Raw genomic sequence first — 15,098 nt, 5'->3', positions numbered from 1 at the left:
AATTCACAATGTTAGTGATGTAGTTCAAATGTACAAAGTAAAGAATTAATACCAATAAAATGTAGGGGAAGTTACGAAACGTGTAATTTCATACTCATTGAGATGACAAATTTAGCACAAAATAAAGTACTACGGCAAAGAGTGTATATATAGGAGTAATGACCTCGGGTTTTGTATAGCACATACTATGAAAAGTCATACCCTGGATTTATAGCAAGAGTTATTATGCAATTCTCACCAAAAGACCATGACAAGTGGGTTTACAACATGCGATTGTCATTTTTCATTTTCGACACTTCATACAAGCAATGTTCTGCAAAAAAATTCTATGTAATAAACTGCATCATTTATTGTTTGCTATGAAAACTGGCTATTTAAGGATTGAAAATCTACACCACCACCACCATCACCACCACCATAATAGCAGGGCATTAAAAGGCTGAGCATATTATGAACACAAGACAACATCAATGGTTAAACAAGGCAATACAGATCATAGCTGCTAGCAAAAATCATTGATGGTAACAGTAACAATAATGATAACATTAACATTGGTATACATTACTCCAAGGACTTATAACGCATCCACATACAGCTTAAGGGTAGCCTAGATTTCACCAACCAGAGAATCTCGACTTTTCCTCATAGAAGTTTAGCTTCAATATCAATACATACATGATGGAACGTAAATTAAAATAGAAAAATTTGCTTGCCTTTTTTATAAAAATCCGTATGCTGAAGTCTATTGTAATACTAAAAAGAACATTTAATGGTGATGTGAACTTTTTTCCTGGGCATAAAACGTAATGTTTCTGCATTAACAGTTTACTGTTACTATAATATAGTTGAAAAATTTTGTGTTCTTAATATTCACATAACACGATACAATTTCGTAATAGCAGCAACGTTCAAGCTGGAAATACATCTTGATAACTATACCATAAGAAATACTTTTATGTAATCTCTTATTTTGTGATTCTGTAGTGTAGACTATTATGTTTCATGTACTTTAAGAAGTAGATTTTTCATGGAACATAAATCATATCCCACTAACGCAACCATACAGCAGTACAGTACTAAACTATGAGACTCATACCTACTAACACTATCATAAAATCTTGAAGACATGGCAAATATGTGGTCATGATAAAAAAAAAATGGAAAATTAAAAAAATGACTTCTATTCAAGATAAATTAAAAATAATTTGACTAAACTCTTCACAGATGTGTTAGTGTCAGCAATTCTCTTTGTATGGTTTAAAGTGAAATGGGTTTAATGCATTCTCTTCCATCTTGAACATTTCCTTCCTCAACTGACATCTGAGCTAGGTATTCATCTATAATTTTTCTTTTTCACAGGCCCTTCCTCTTGCCACTTCTGTATGGACTGTTCTTATGACTAATTGTTCCTTATCCCTTCTCATCACATGTCCAAACCATCTCAATCTTTGAAGACTTCACTACAAGTCCAACACCTTTCCAACAACAATTATATAGCCACCACCCAGCTTGTACTTTTTCCGTGCTTCCTTTATAATCACCATTATGTTACTTTTGCTTAAGCTTATACTCCTTTTTTCGTCCATTCCTCTCCTTCACCTGTTAAACATTTCCATGAAATTCTTCTGTTAATGCAAGATTATCTGCATTTAGCAGTTCCCAGGACACCTCCCTCCTGCACTCCCTTTTAGCTTCCTTCACTACTATGATAGATATCAGGGGCTCAGTGCTGGTCCTTCATTGACTCCTCAGACTTCGGACACCCCTGCTAATGCCTTCACCATAAATCTAGTGTTATGGTAGAGTAACATCAGTAACTTGGGGAGTCTTTCTGGTACCATTAGGTTTCATAATGTTCATTTAATTCACTGTCTCAGTACATGTCGAATGCCGTGTTAAGGTCTACTTACAATTGGGCCAATCTCTTCATTTTTGCATGGTAATTTTCAAGTAATTGCATCATCATAAACACTGCTTCTGTTATTGATCTCTCTGGCAATAAACTAACTGATAATTATCAATCCTTACAGCTTTCATCCGCCCTTCCTCTAACCCCATACGGGTAGTCCCTCTCGAGTTCAGTCATAGGACTAAAATTCAATGGTTTCTCCGTTACAAAGGGAAAAGGCACAAACGGCACTCCAACATCCTCATTGCCCAGCAGGACTTCTACTCCTTCGACAGCCAATGAATCCTTTTCCGCGAAATCAATGCCTTGTTCTTCAGTGTTCTCCACATACCAGTGCATCCAATTTACCTTAGTATAACATTCCATTATCACGTTTTGATGTACTCCAGCAAGCTTATGGATGTAAGGATTTCTTGCTGCTTTTATCAAGTCACTTAGTTATTCTAGATTGTCTTCATGCTTTCCTATTAGTTATCTTCCCTATGGCAATTTTAACTTCTTCAGTTGCTATATTTTCTATTGAGCACACTACTGTACCAACAATCTCCTGTTCATACTTATTCTCTTCATTCAGCAGCTTTACAAAATAGTTTTTTTTTCATTCCAGTATAATGGGTATTGCTTTATTTTCAACTTTTATTTTCTAATTTTTATCTTTTATATACTTTGCCACTTTTATATCTTTCCCATCTTTTTGGGCCACCTTATTTGGCAGACAGATTATCCTTCATAGCTGTTCTTACAAGAAAAATTACTACAAGTAACTTCAGGACAATCTTAAGAAGCGAATCTTTACTTTTAGCCTAATTTCTTGAGGATTTCAAATCTACATGGAAGTAACACAACATACGACAAGAATTAAGAGAAATAATAATAAGGATGCTAATTCCTATGGATGCTAACACTGTAACTTATTGTACTGCACTGTCCTACTGCGATCAATACTACTTCCGTTCCTGCTGATGATGACGACGATGACAATATTTTTATATTGATTTGCTTAAATGTATAATCTTCATTAAAAATGGTATAGTCAACAAATGAATGAAAATGTTCCATCAATATGCCTGTACACAAAAGCAGTATCACAAAACTCATCAACCTGATGGGTAAAAAAAAAAAAAAATAGCAGCACGATACACACCAAATCATTCGGAAAATCAAGATACTCTGGTATGGCAGGATATTCTAAGTCTTACAAATTTACACATGATACAGTGATGGAAAATATTATAAAAGAACAGAGATGGAAAGACAGTGTCAGGGAGAGAGAGAGGGTGAAAGAGAGAATTGCACCACAGTAACAAGATGCTGACTTACTCTTCTAAACTCTGCAATCTGTAAGTATTGGTAAAGAGTTTTTGGTCAAGATCATTGGAGATGAAATCATTATTATCAATGTACAAGTGTTAGTGTAGGGTACCTCCAACACATTACTGTATTAAATAGGTTTTTGAAAAGTTACCCCAAAAGTTGTTAATCATAATTCCATCTACTTTGTTATATAATGGATTAAGTATGATTGGATATTTTTAAAAAACTTGTATGCGTGAGAGACCTGAAAATGTGTGTGTGCAGGTAATGTCTGTTGCTGCTAAGTAAGTCACTTATTACAAGACTGAGCTCAGCCTTGTAAGAACTAAAACTGCAACGAAGCATAAAATTAAATCAACTTATGCTAAATAATCTGTTTCTAAGTAACATGAATAAAATCACTTTCTAAAATAGGTGTTGCAAAAAGGCTAAACTATTCGTACGTAATGCGACATCAAAAAATATATTTTTTTTCTGAAAATAATGCTGACATCTAGAACGAGAAAATACAATTTTCAGTCCAAAAAGTGACATCATGTGAAATAGGATCCCAAGATCTCATTGACAAAGAACGTCTCTTGGAAAAGGGGGGGAAATGGAGAGTCACTACGAAAGAAAAATCTCCGAATAATGTGGAACAGAAATGAGAGTCTTCAGAACTGAACAGCACTGCACAAAAACATTATTGCCAGAATAAAAATCATTAAGATAACTTGAAAAACCACAAAAAAAAAATTCTGTCATGAAAACTGTGCAAAAATATGAGCTGAAAATCATGCAAAGACATAGAAAAAATTTAGCTTTTGAGTATTTAAAAATATTAAATTAATAATACTGATAACTTGAACAATATGAGTAATTAAATAAAGTATACTCTAATTATCAGTATGAGACACAACCTTAATTTATGTGAGACTATGTGCAAATTCGGCCATATCAATTCTTAGTATTTATAAGTAATGTGAAAATATTAGATGAGTGTTACAAAAAATGTCCACAGCCTATATTTACCGATGACAAATATAGATTTAAGATTATGATGTTCATCATATTAACCTAAAAATAGGAACAAACCTATATATGCTGAAACGAAATACAGTAACACAATTTTACCAGCATCCCAAACCCTATTTTTTCTTACACTTATCATAACCTCATTGCTCTTTTTCTGCGTGAATTAATAGTCTGCTTTCCTCTTCCAAATTAACAGCAATTTATGCATACTGTTAATGAGAGAGAGAGAGAGAGAGAGAGAGAGAGAGAGAGAGAGAGAGAGAGAGAGAGAGAGAGATGCAGTATGTAGATTAAAGTTATACTTTCTGTACTAAAATTATAATGTATAAAAACTCCCAAAAATCTGATTTTTTTTTTTTTTAAATTTCAATAGACTTGCAAAATCATCCAACCGTAGTGTGTTATGAAAATGTTCCCACCGTTGCAAAGTTTAACAAACAAAATCATGACAGCTAAAATAGTAATTTGTCATAAACAGGAAAATATTAACGCATGGATACTAAAACTCTTCGTATACACAAGTATATCACGACGACTTATTACTGTAGCCCTATAATAGTGATAATGTTTTACTTATACTTTAAGATTAGATCATATAATTTATAGCAAAGAAACCCGAAGTAGTTCAAGAATATTTTTCCCAAAAGGGACTATACAATTTAAACAGCATTTCTTTTTATTCAACAATGCTGTATCTGTAATTTGAATCTTTGTATTCTTTGCTAAATTCCATTACAGTTCCTTATCTTGAGCATATTCTCAAATAACCACTGCATCTTAAATACTCGTAGTTTTATTTTTTCTAATCAAGTTGGAAAGATTAATAATTCCAGACATAATTATCCCTGAAATTCTATTTTTACATTAACTGTAGGCTAATTCACTCATGCTGAACTACTGCAATTCTAAAAGTTCATATCAAATTAAAAATCACCTTTCACCCCACTTCTCTTCAAATTTTTGTATGATTTTTGTATGAATTCCGTATTCCCTGTATGTATATGATAATTCAACATGCCACTTGTTTAGATTATGCAATGTTAATAAATATTGTAACCCTTAAAATAGTTCTGTATGATAACTGAGAGATCCAATTCAATGCTAACCAGTAGAGTGTGACTTCTTTCAACTTTCAAAAGTTAGGAAGCATTTTCTATTCTTTCTGACTGTTTCTTTTAACTTGGAAATGGTAAACATCAAGGTATTTGGTTACTCGGGAAACTTTTCGCAATTGGATTTCCTTAGGCTAGAGATAATCCAACTGCCAGTTATCAAACTTGCGCTGATTATCTTTTCGGCAAGCTATTACCACCTAAACAGATTTTACATTTATGGCACCAAGTGGAAAATTCATCAAAAGAAACTTTCAATAAAGTCATACGGAAAGATGTAACTGATGCTAACGTGTCTGTAATTCTTCACTATTCCTGTTTTTAAACTAATCTTATTACACCTAAACATCTGTATCAGCTCTTTTACCATTGTTTCATATATTGTACCTATTACTTAAAGTGTTGTATGTGAGAAAATTGAGAGGAGGCAAAGTCACAGTCCCTTATGCTGTGCACTATAAATTCCAACTTAAACATCAGACGTTTCTCAAGCTGACAAACAACTAGTAATAAAAGTAAATAACTTACCTCAAAATATGTCATCATACCAAACACTTTCCACATGATATATTATGCCTCCAAAAATCCTTTCTTCAATGGCGTTTACAAATACTTAACATAACAACGGCAAAAAGTGAGCAATATTGAGGGAGATCCAATCATGCTACCCACCATCCAAGTTATAAGGGGTTTTAGTTTTAACTTTCCATTTAGTTTTTATTAAACAAAGAGCGTTTCTGTTTAACTTTTATGTAAGACATCAGACAATTATTATTAAAAATTTGCTTACCATTTTAAAAGCAGAAAAGGACTGCATTGTAATAACTAACCTTGTCATCCCGTTAGCAAAATACTTCAAGGAAGCTTTTTATTATTTCAAGATTAAATTTACTCTCCGAGTAAAATGTTTGCAATGATTTCCTTAATATTTCTTTCTCTCCAATTCCTTTCCAATTTCAAAATTCACACCTACCTACAACTTTCTTTTGAGGAAGAGAAAGACCAAAGTTTATAAAGTCCAAGATGGTACTCACCTCAGAGAAACTATAATACAGTAATATGAATTCCAATGACCCAGAATCTAAATAAGCTATAGTCCATTTCTTTTAGCGATGCATATTTGCACCGACTCGCAGCGGTGCCCTTTTAGCTCGGAAAAGGTTCCGGATCGCTGATTGGTTGGACAAGATAATTCTAACCAATCAGGGATCAGGAAACTTTTTCCGAGCTAAAAGGGCACCGCCGCGAGTCGGTGCAAATATGCATCGCTAAAAGAAATGGACTATAGTACTGTACACCTATCTTCACTTCGCAACCAAAATTCTCAGGACAAACTAATGATATATGAAGAAAATACCACAATAGCATAAAATCATGCAAATGTACGGTATGTACGGTATGTACTGTATATGGTAAAACCTTCACAAAACCTTAAGTAATGATAAACAAACCTGTTTCAAGAATATACCAGTATTCCAAAAGCAAAACAAAGTCATCTAAAACTGTTATTAAGATACATCTTGAAACAGAATTTTAAAGCAAATTGACACATTAACCACATTTCAAGGTCTCAGATACATGTCCTTGACAATCTATCATAGACCTACTTGAAAAAAAAAAAAAACTTACTTTCTTAGAGATCAAAGATGAGATTAACACCCACTAAGAAAAAACAATACCTCTACTAAATAAATTTTCTTTTCTTTTATAAAATTAACTACACACCTACTTCAAATTTGCCTGTACTGTACTGGATATTACAAAATTTATATTGTACCTTTCAAGATTTTCTAAAAAACTGGGTAAAATCCGTAGTTGACTAAAAACATAATACCCACGGAGAGCTAAACTAAACTTTTGAGAGCAAAAGTTAAATGCAAATCCTCCTTTCAATTCTAATTATTTCAAATAAAGCAGATTGCGGATCAAGTCTGAAATAAATTTTGCCACATTACTGTTATAGAAGCTGTACTTTCCCGAGAGTTAAACATATGGTTTGATCATCCACAGAAAAAAAAATAGTGGCTGCTTAAATGAAGATGTTACTTTAGTAGGTTGTAAACATCTTCACCATACAGCCTTGTTCCTATCATTGCATCACTGCTGGCTTATTTGTTTCATTTGTCAATTAGAGGTCATGATATCACTATTGTGCATTAAATCTCCTTATCAGGAATGCTGGTATTTTAAAATTTTTTACCTTCCCTACCTACTGTTCATAATAATATAACAGTTGCTTAAACAAACACCTGAAAGAATAGTTTAGTTTACCTGCATTAGCTTTTTGACAACATCCCTTCCGAGAATGTGGTCAAAGACGGCTTGTAGGAACTGATCTCCCATGATAGTCAACTTGAGCTTATCTCGGTGCCAAATGAGAACTCTAGAATCTTCAATAGCTGTTGCTGATACCTGAAATAGCAATGGTCTGAGAATAGCTCATTCTTTTAATAACAAAACAAAATTAGTGAAGAATAGCTTATTCTTTAATGATAAATTAAAAAGCAGTTATCACTAATGGTCAATGGGCCAGTCAACAATATTCAATGTCGACAGATCATAAACATGAAATGACAGTTGCAGCAGAAGCCTTAACTAAAATACAATTTCCGCAATTTTAAATGTCTGATTTCAATCCCATAAAATACCATTCAAGTAATATTCTTAGCTTTAATATCTTAACTTTCAAGAAAAAATATTTAGTGAAGTTTATATAATGGACTGTGTTTAACTAGTTTCATAAGAAGAGGCAAATGTATAATTTTCATTTACTGATTTTTTCTCTTCGAGAGAGAGAGAGAGAGAGAGAGAGAGAGAGAGAGAGAGAGAGAGAGAGAGAGAGAGAAATGAACATACAAATGTCACGGAGAAGTGTTTATAATTTAGAAATAATAGTTATGATATACTGAGGGAGCAATAGGCGAACTGAGATATAGAGAGGAATTACTGCATTAAAAAATTAAGCATAGAAGTTTAGCTAGCAGAGTTCTGTTTCAGATGTTTTAATGCCTAAAAGGTCTCTAGAGTAATGACAAAAAATTATCCAATACTTCAATTTTTCATAACATAAAATGATGAAATATCAAATGGAGAATATTGCTTCATAGAAGCCATGATAGAAATTTGAAGCAAAGGGTTTCTCGTGCTACATGACACTGTCTCGGATCTATGAAACTACTGTAATTAGAATTTCAGATATAAAAAATTTATTCCTGATTCATGCAAATACTCAACTTAAAGAAATATAAATTTGATCTGCTAAGAAAAGAGCTACTTAAAATTTCTCATGATACAGAAATTCTCAAGTTAAACAAAATTATTATTCTGTCAGACAAAAGGCCCAAGTATACTGAAGTGCAATCATACTCCATCAATAGGATACTAGAACATGACCTTGAAAAACATGAAATTATATCAAATGCTTTTTGATAATAAGTGTGTACATTGTTATGGGTCAATTACCCTAAATTATGGCAACAAAAATCAATAACACAGTAACGTACTTTTTTAAGAATTTTTTTAACAAAACCAAATTGATAATTTACACATACACTGAATGTCTGTTATAGTCCTCACTTGTTAGACAATAAGCACACTTAATCCGTAGGAATAAGTCCTTAGAGGATCCAAGCATATAATTTCATATAAAGACCAAAATGGTCTTTGAAGCTCTCTCTATGAAGGTCTGTGAAGGTCTCCCATTACATGACTTAGTCTCACTATTTTTATCTCATGACAATTCTTACATACATACATATACCAAGGCACTTCCCCCAATTTTGAGGGGTAGCCAACATCAAACAAATGAAACAGAAAAGGGGACCTCTCCTCTCTACGTTCCTCCAAGCCTGACAAGGGACTCAACGGAGTTCAGCTGGTACTGCTAGGGTGCCACAGCCCACCCTCCCCTGTTATCCACCACAGATGAAGCTTCATAACACAGAATCCCCTACTGCTGCTACCTTCCCGGTCATCCAAGGCACCGGAGGAAGCAGCAGGGCCTACCGGAACTGCGTCACAATCGCTCGCCATTCATTCCTATTTCTAGCACACTCTCTTGCCTCTCTCACATCTATCCTCCTATCACCCAGAGCTTCCTTCACTCCATCCATCCACCCAAACCTTGGCCTTCCTCTTGTACTTCTCCCATCAACTCTTGCATTCATCACCTCCTTTAGAAGACAGCCATTTTCCATTCTCTCAACATGACCAAACCACCTCAACACATTCATATCCACTCTAGCTGCTAACTCATTTCTCACACCCGTTCTCACCCTTACTACTTCGTTCCTAACCCTATCTACTCGAGATACACCAGCCATACTCCTTAGACATTTCACCTCAAACACATTCAATTTCTGTCTCTCCATCACTTTCATTCCCCACAACTCTGATCCATACATCACAGTTGGTACAATCACTTTCTCATACAGAACTCTCTTTACATTCATGCCCAACCCTCTATTCTTTACTACTCCCTTAACTGTCCCCAACACTTTGCATCCTTCATTCACTCTCTGACGTACATCTGCTTCCACTCTACCATTTGCTACAACAACAGACCCCAAGTACTTGAACTGATCCACCTCCTCAAGTAACTCTCCATTCAACATGACATTCAACCTTGCACCACCTTCCCTTCTCGTACATCTCATAATCTTACTCTTACCCACATTAACTCTCAACTTCCTTCTCTCACACCCTTCCAAATTCTGTCACTAATCGGCCAAGCTTCTCTTCCGCGTCTGCAACCAGTACAGTATCATCCACAAACAACAACTGATTTACCTCCCATTCATGGTTATTCTCGTCTATCAGTCTCAATCCTTGTCCAAAGCACTCGAGCATTCACCTCTTTCACCACTCCATCAACATACAAGTTAAACAACCACAGCGACATCACACATCCCTGTCTAAGCCCCACTCTCACCGGAAACCAATCGCTCACTTCATTTCCTATCCTAACACACGCTTTACTACCTTTGTAGAAACTTTTCACTGCTTGCAACAACCTTCCACCAATTCCATATAACCTCATCACATTCCACATTGCTTCCCTATCAACTCTATCATACTCTTTCTCCAGATCCATAAACGCAACATACACCTCCTTAACTTTTGCTAAATATTTATTGCATATCTGTCTATTAATCAGTACTCTACCATACACTTTTCCCACCACACTCAACAAACTAAAACCCCTTGAATTACAACACTCATGCACATCTCCCTTACCCTTATATAGTGGTACAATACATGCACAAACCCAATCTACTGGTACTATTGACAACACAAAACACATATTAAACAATCTAACCAACCATTCAAGTACAGTCACACCCCCTTCCTTCAACAATTCTTAAATACAACATATCCAGAACAAAAAGGAAAAGTCTTCCTAGAATCCTGAGCAGTTAAAAACAAAGAACAGGTAAACATGCGATTGGAAAAAATGATCAGTATAAATATAACAACACAATGGTTGTTGATATTCTAGGAAGAACTAACGCTAGTAATTTTGACAAGTACAATAAATAAACAAGCACTATTAACCTTCATAACAGCCTCCTGAGGTCTGCTTTCTCCTTCAAAAGGGATTTTGACGTAGGGAAAATCTATTTTTGGGTGAGATAGCCATGTCGTCCTGATGGAAGTTCCCTCCAGCAACTTTCTACTGTATAATATTTCTGTGATTGATATTATAAGAGAATTACCGTCAGGTATCACGGGGTTCTAACCCCCGAAACGACTATCCGAAGATATCATGTATAATCAGGGACGTATCCTAAGATAACCATAGGTATCTGCACCCCAAATAGACCCTTCCCAGTCTAATCCTCTAAGGGGAAGGATAGGTGAGGAGCCGTTACATATCCTATCATTTAAAATGAATAAATCAAATAACGTTTGTTATTTGTGCTGGCTAAATGTAATTCATAGTAGTCCCACATCAACATGGATCATTGCTCTCTTTTTTCAAAGTCATGGAATTATAAAGCACCAGACAAATAAGGGCTCCTTTGCTTCCTTTGAAGGAGAGTCTTAACGTTAATACAATCTTATTTGCAGAGATAAACACAAGTATCCTAAATCAACTGACTAAATCGAGTCAATCATCCACATAAAAACAGGAGAGGGTCCTTCACTCTGACTTACTTGAAAGAATTCGTCTGTGGAAACTCCAAACCACTCTGGCGAATCGAGGAACTGGTGCTGCGAGACAATGTGCAGAGCTCGGCCATTCTGGCTGATCACCAATCTATAAAAAAAGGAAGGTTTTAGTGGAACGTTAGTTAACTCCTTCAGTGTAATGCACTTTGGTCGTCTCAGTTTACTAGAACTAGCATTAATTGACCTACATATTAAAAGGTTAAAGATCATGTCATTATTTTGAGGCCTAACTAAATTAAGAATATATCACCAACTGAAAACCTAATGAAATTAAGATTATATCACCAACGTAAAGGACAAACTAATTAAGCTTATATCACCAACTTAAAGGACAAAATAAATTAAGATTATATCACCAACTTATAAGCCTAAATAAACTAAGATTATATCACCAACTTAAAAGCCTAACTAAATTAAGAATATATCACCAACTGAAAACCTAATGAAATTAAGATTATATCACCAACGTAAAGGACAAACTAAATTAAGCTTATATCACCAACTTAAAGGACAAAATAAACTAAGATTATATCACCAACTTAAAAGCCTAAATAAACTAAGATCATATCATCAACATAAAAGCCTAACTAAATAAAAGAATATATCACCAACTGAAAACCTATTTACATCAAGATTATATCACCAACTTAAGGCCTAACTAAATTAAGCTTATATCACCAATTTGAAAGCCCACCTAAATTAAGATTATATCACAAACTTAAGGCCTAACTAAATTAAGATTATATCTCCAACTTAAAAGCCTAACTAAATTAAGAATATATCACCAACTGGAAACCTAATTAAATTAAGATTATATCACCAACTTAAGGCCTAACTAAATTAAGATTATATCACCAACTTAAAGGCCTAACTAAATTAGTATTATATCATCAACTTAAAAGCCTAACTAAAATCAGATATATCACAAACTTAAAGGCCCAAGTAAATTAAGATTATGTCACCAACTTTAGTAATGTAAATGCAGAATGCTTTGGAATGCATACGATAAAATGACTTAAGGCCTAGTAGATAGTAGGGTTACCCTGCTGTATAGGACCAGAAAAGCAGCCCTTTAAGTAAACTAGGAGTAAAGTAAATCCCGAATGCCTTGGAACATATACGATAGAATGACTCAAGTTTCTGTAGAGAGTAGGGTTCTCTTGCCGTATATCATTATTATTGTTATTGTTATTATTAATGTTATTGTTGTTGTGGTTATTATTATCATTACTAGCCAAGCTACATCCATAATTGGAAAAGCAAGATGCTATACACCCAAGGGCTCCAACAGGGAAAAAATAGCCCAATAAGGAAAGGAAACAAGGAAATAAATAAACGATCTAAGAGGTAATGAAAAATTAAAATAAAAAAAGGCAGCCCTCAATGTAAATAAGTAAGTAAAGAACCTGCTTTACTCGTTTTTATCATACGATTCACAGGGGTGGATCAAATACAATTGTATTTGTATTTGAAGTGTATTTAAATACAATTTTAATGTATTTATTTGTATCTGTATTTTAGCATCCAGAGAAAAAGTATTTTGTATTTGTATCCTGGCACCCAGAAAAAAAAAGTATTTTGTATTTGTATTTATATTTGATATTTCGAGTCAAAATTCGAGTCAAAATCATTTGAGGACAGAGAGAGAGAGAGAGAGAGAGAGAGAGAGAGAGAGAGAGAGTGTATCATGACACACCCAGAAAAAAAAGTATTTTGTATTCGTATTTATATTTGACATTTAGAGTCAAAATCATTTGAGGAGAGAGAGAGAGAGAGAGAGAGAGAGAGAGAGAGAGAGTATATCATGGCACCCACAAAAAATATTTTGTATTTGTATTTATATTTAATATTTCGAGTAAAAATCAAGAGAGAGAGAGAGAGAGAGAGAGAGAGAGAGAGAGAGAGAGAGAATTATGGCACCCAGAAAAAAAGTATTCTGTATTTGTATTTATATTTGATATTTCGAGTCAAAATCATTTGAGGAGAGAGAGAGAGAGAGAGAGAGAGAGAGAGAGAGAGAGAGAGTATCATGGCACCCAGAAAAAAGAAAGTATTTTGTATTTGTATTTATATTTGACATTTCGAGTCAAAATCATTTGAAGAGAGAGAGAGAGAGAGAGAGAGAGAGAGAGAGAGTATCATGGCACCCAGAAAAAAATAGTATTTTTTATTTGTATTTATAGTTGACATTTCGAGTCAAAATCATTTGAGAGAGAGAGAGAGAGAGAGAGAGAGAGAGAGAGAGAGAGAGAATATAATGGCACCCAGAAAAAAAAATATTTTGTATTTGTATGTATATTTGACATTTCGAGTCAAAATCATTTGAGGACAGAGAGAGAGAGAGAGAGAGAGAGAGAGAGAGAGAGAGAGAGGATCTGCCTCACCTTCCAGAGAGCACCAGGGAGAGAGAATCCACTCTAGTGATCTTCTCTTGAGCGTAAATCTCCTGAAATTTCACGTATCGAATGAGCTTCATGCAGTTGATGACCCGCTTGAACTGATGTCTGGAGACCTTCAGGGGCTGGAAGAGGCTTCTGTAAACCTGGAAGGAAATAGAAAAAGTCATTAATTTACTCTTAAGAATAATCAAATTATATTATTAATTATTATTATTATTATTATTATCATTATAATTATTATTATTATTATTATTATTATTATTATTATTATTATAATTATAATTATTATTATTATTATCATTATTATTATTACTATAATTATTATAATTATTATTATTATTATTATTATTATTATTATAATTATAATTATAATTATTATAATTATAATTATAATTATCATAATTATTATTATTATTACTACTACTTGCTAAGCTACAACCCTAGTTGGTAAAGCAGGATGCTATAAGCCCAGAGGCTCCAATCTATAGAACAATATCAAAGGGGAAATATCATAATGACTTTTAAAGGAACAAAATTTTGGGTTTTTCCCAGGTCGAAAATTTGGAAGGAAATAAAAAGTCAATCATTAACTCTTGAAAAATAATCAAATTATAAAAATGTTAACATACATTAAATTAATACAGAATCATAATACATCCCATTAATAGGATATAACCCTCTGAATTTGCTAGCTTATAAATGTAACATACAACACATTAATTTGAATGGGATGTTTGAAAATAATATATCACTAAACTACGGAGGATGAACGAAATCATAAAGAGGACATATATATTTCTCTGAGGGAAATAAACCTATCTTGCTTTATATTTAAAACAAAAAGTGTGAGTTTGGTTAGTTTTGAAATTTTAAAAATGCAAGTATACTTTACAGAACAAGAAATGACAGAATATGATTGAAACGCTAAAAGTCTAGGGTAAATGCTACCCATATTTCATTATACAACTCTCTGTTTCCATAGGAAGTATGCTAAAAATCATAAAACATTATTATTATCATTATTATTATTATTATTATTATTATTATTATTATTATTATTTACTCTACATATAAGTCAAAAAGTGTGCGTTTGGTTAGTTTTGAAATTTTAAAAATGGCAGTATACTGTGCAGAACAAGAAATGACAGTATATGATCGAAACGCTAGAAGTCTACGGTA

General features: G+C 33.6%; 1 protein-coding gene across 5 annotated transcripts in view; it reads right to left on the bottom strand.

Moving 5' to 3' along the window:
- LOC137650163 (popeye domain-containing 2-like) overlaps positions 1 to 14,059 on the bottom strand; it is a 73,019-nt gene extending 58,960 nt beyond the window's left edge. For 3 of the 5 annotated variants that reach the window (XM_068383321.1, XM_068383325.1, XM_068383324.1), the window contains exons 1-4: positions 13,905 to 14,059; positions 11,506 to 11,608; positions 7,621 to 7,761; positions 3,230 to 3,247 (exon numbers count right to left, since the gene is read on the bottom strand). In XM_068383321.1, the coding sequence (XP_068239422.1) occupies positions 3,230 to 3,247; positions 7,621 to 7,761; positions 11,506 to 11,608; positions 13,905 to 13,996 (354 nt within the window). In that variant the 5' untranslated portion in view covers positions 13,997 to 14,059. The remainder of the gene's footprint in view (positions 1 to 3,229; positions 3,248 to 7,620; positions 7,762 to 11,505; positions 11,609 to 13,904) is intronic. The other 2 variants (XM_068383323.1, XM_068383326.1) reach the window with 1 other exon arrangement.
- Between the last annotated feature and the right edge of the window lie 1,039 nt (positions 14,060 to 15,098).

The sequence above is a fragment of the Palaemon carinicauda genome, chromosome 11 (genome assembly GCF_036898095.1).
Source record: "Palaemon carinicauda isolate YSFRI2023 chromosome 11, ASM3689809v2, whole genome shotgun sequence".
Classification (NCBI taxonomy): Eukaryota; Metazoa; Arthropoda; class Malacostraca; order Decapoda; family Palaemonidae; genus Palaemon; species Palaemon carinicauda.
Note: the sequence above shows the minus strand (reverse complement) of the source record. Positions and strands in the feature narration are given on the sequence as shown.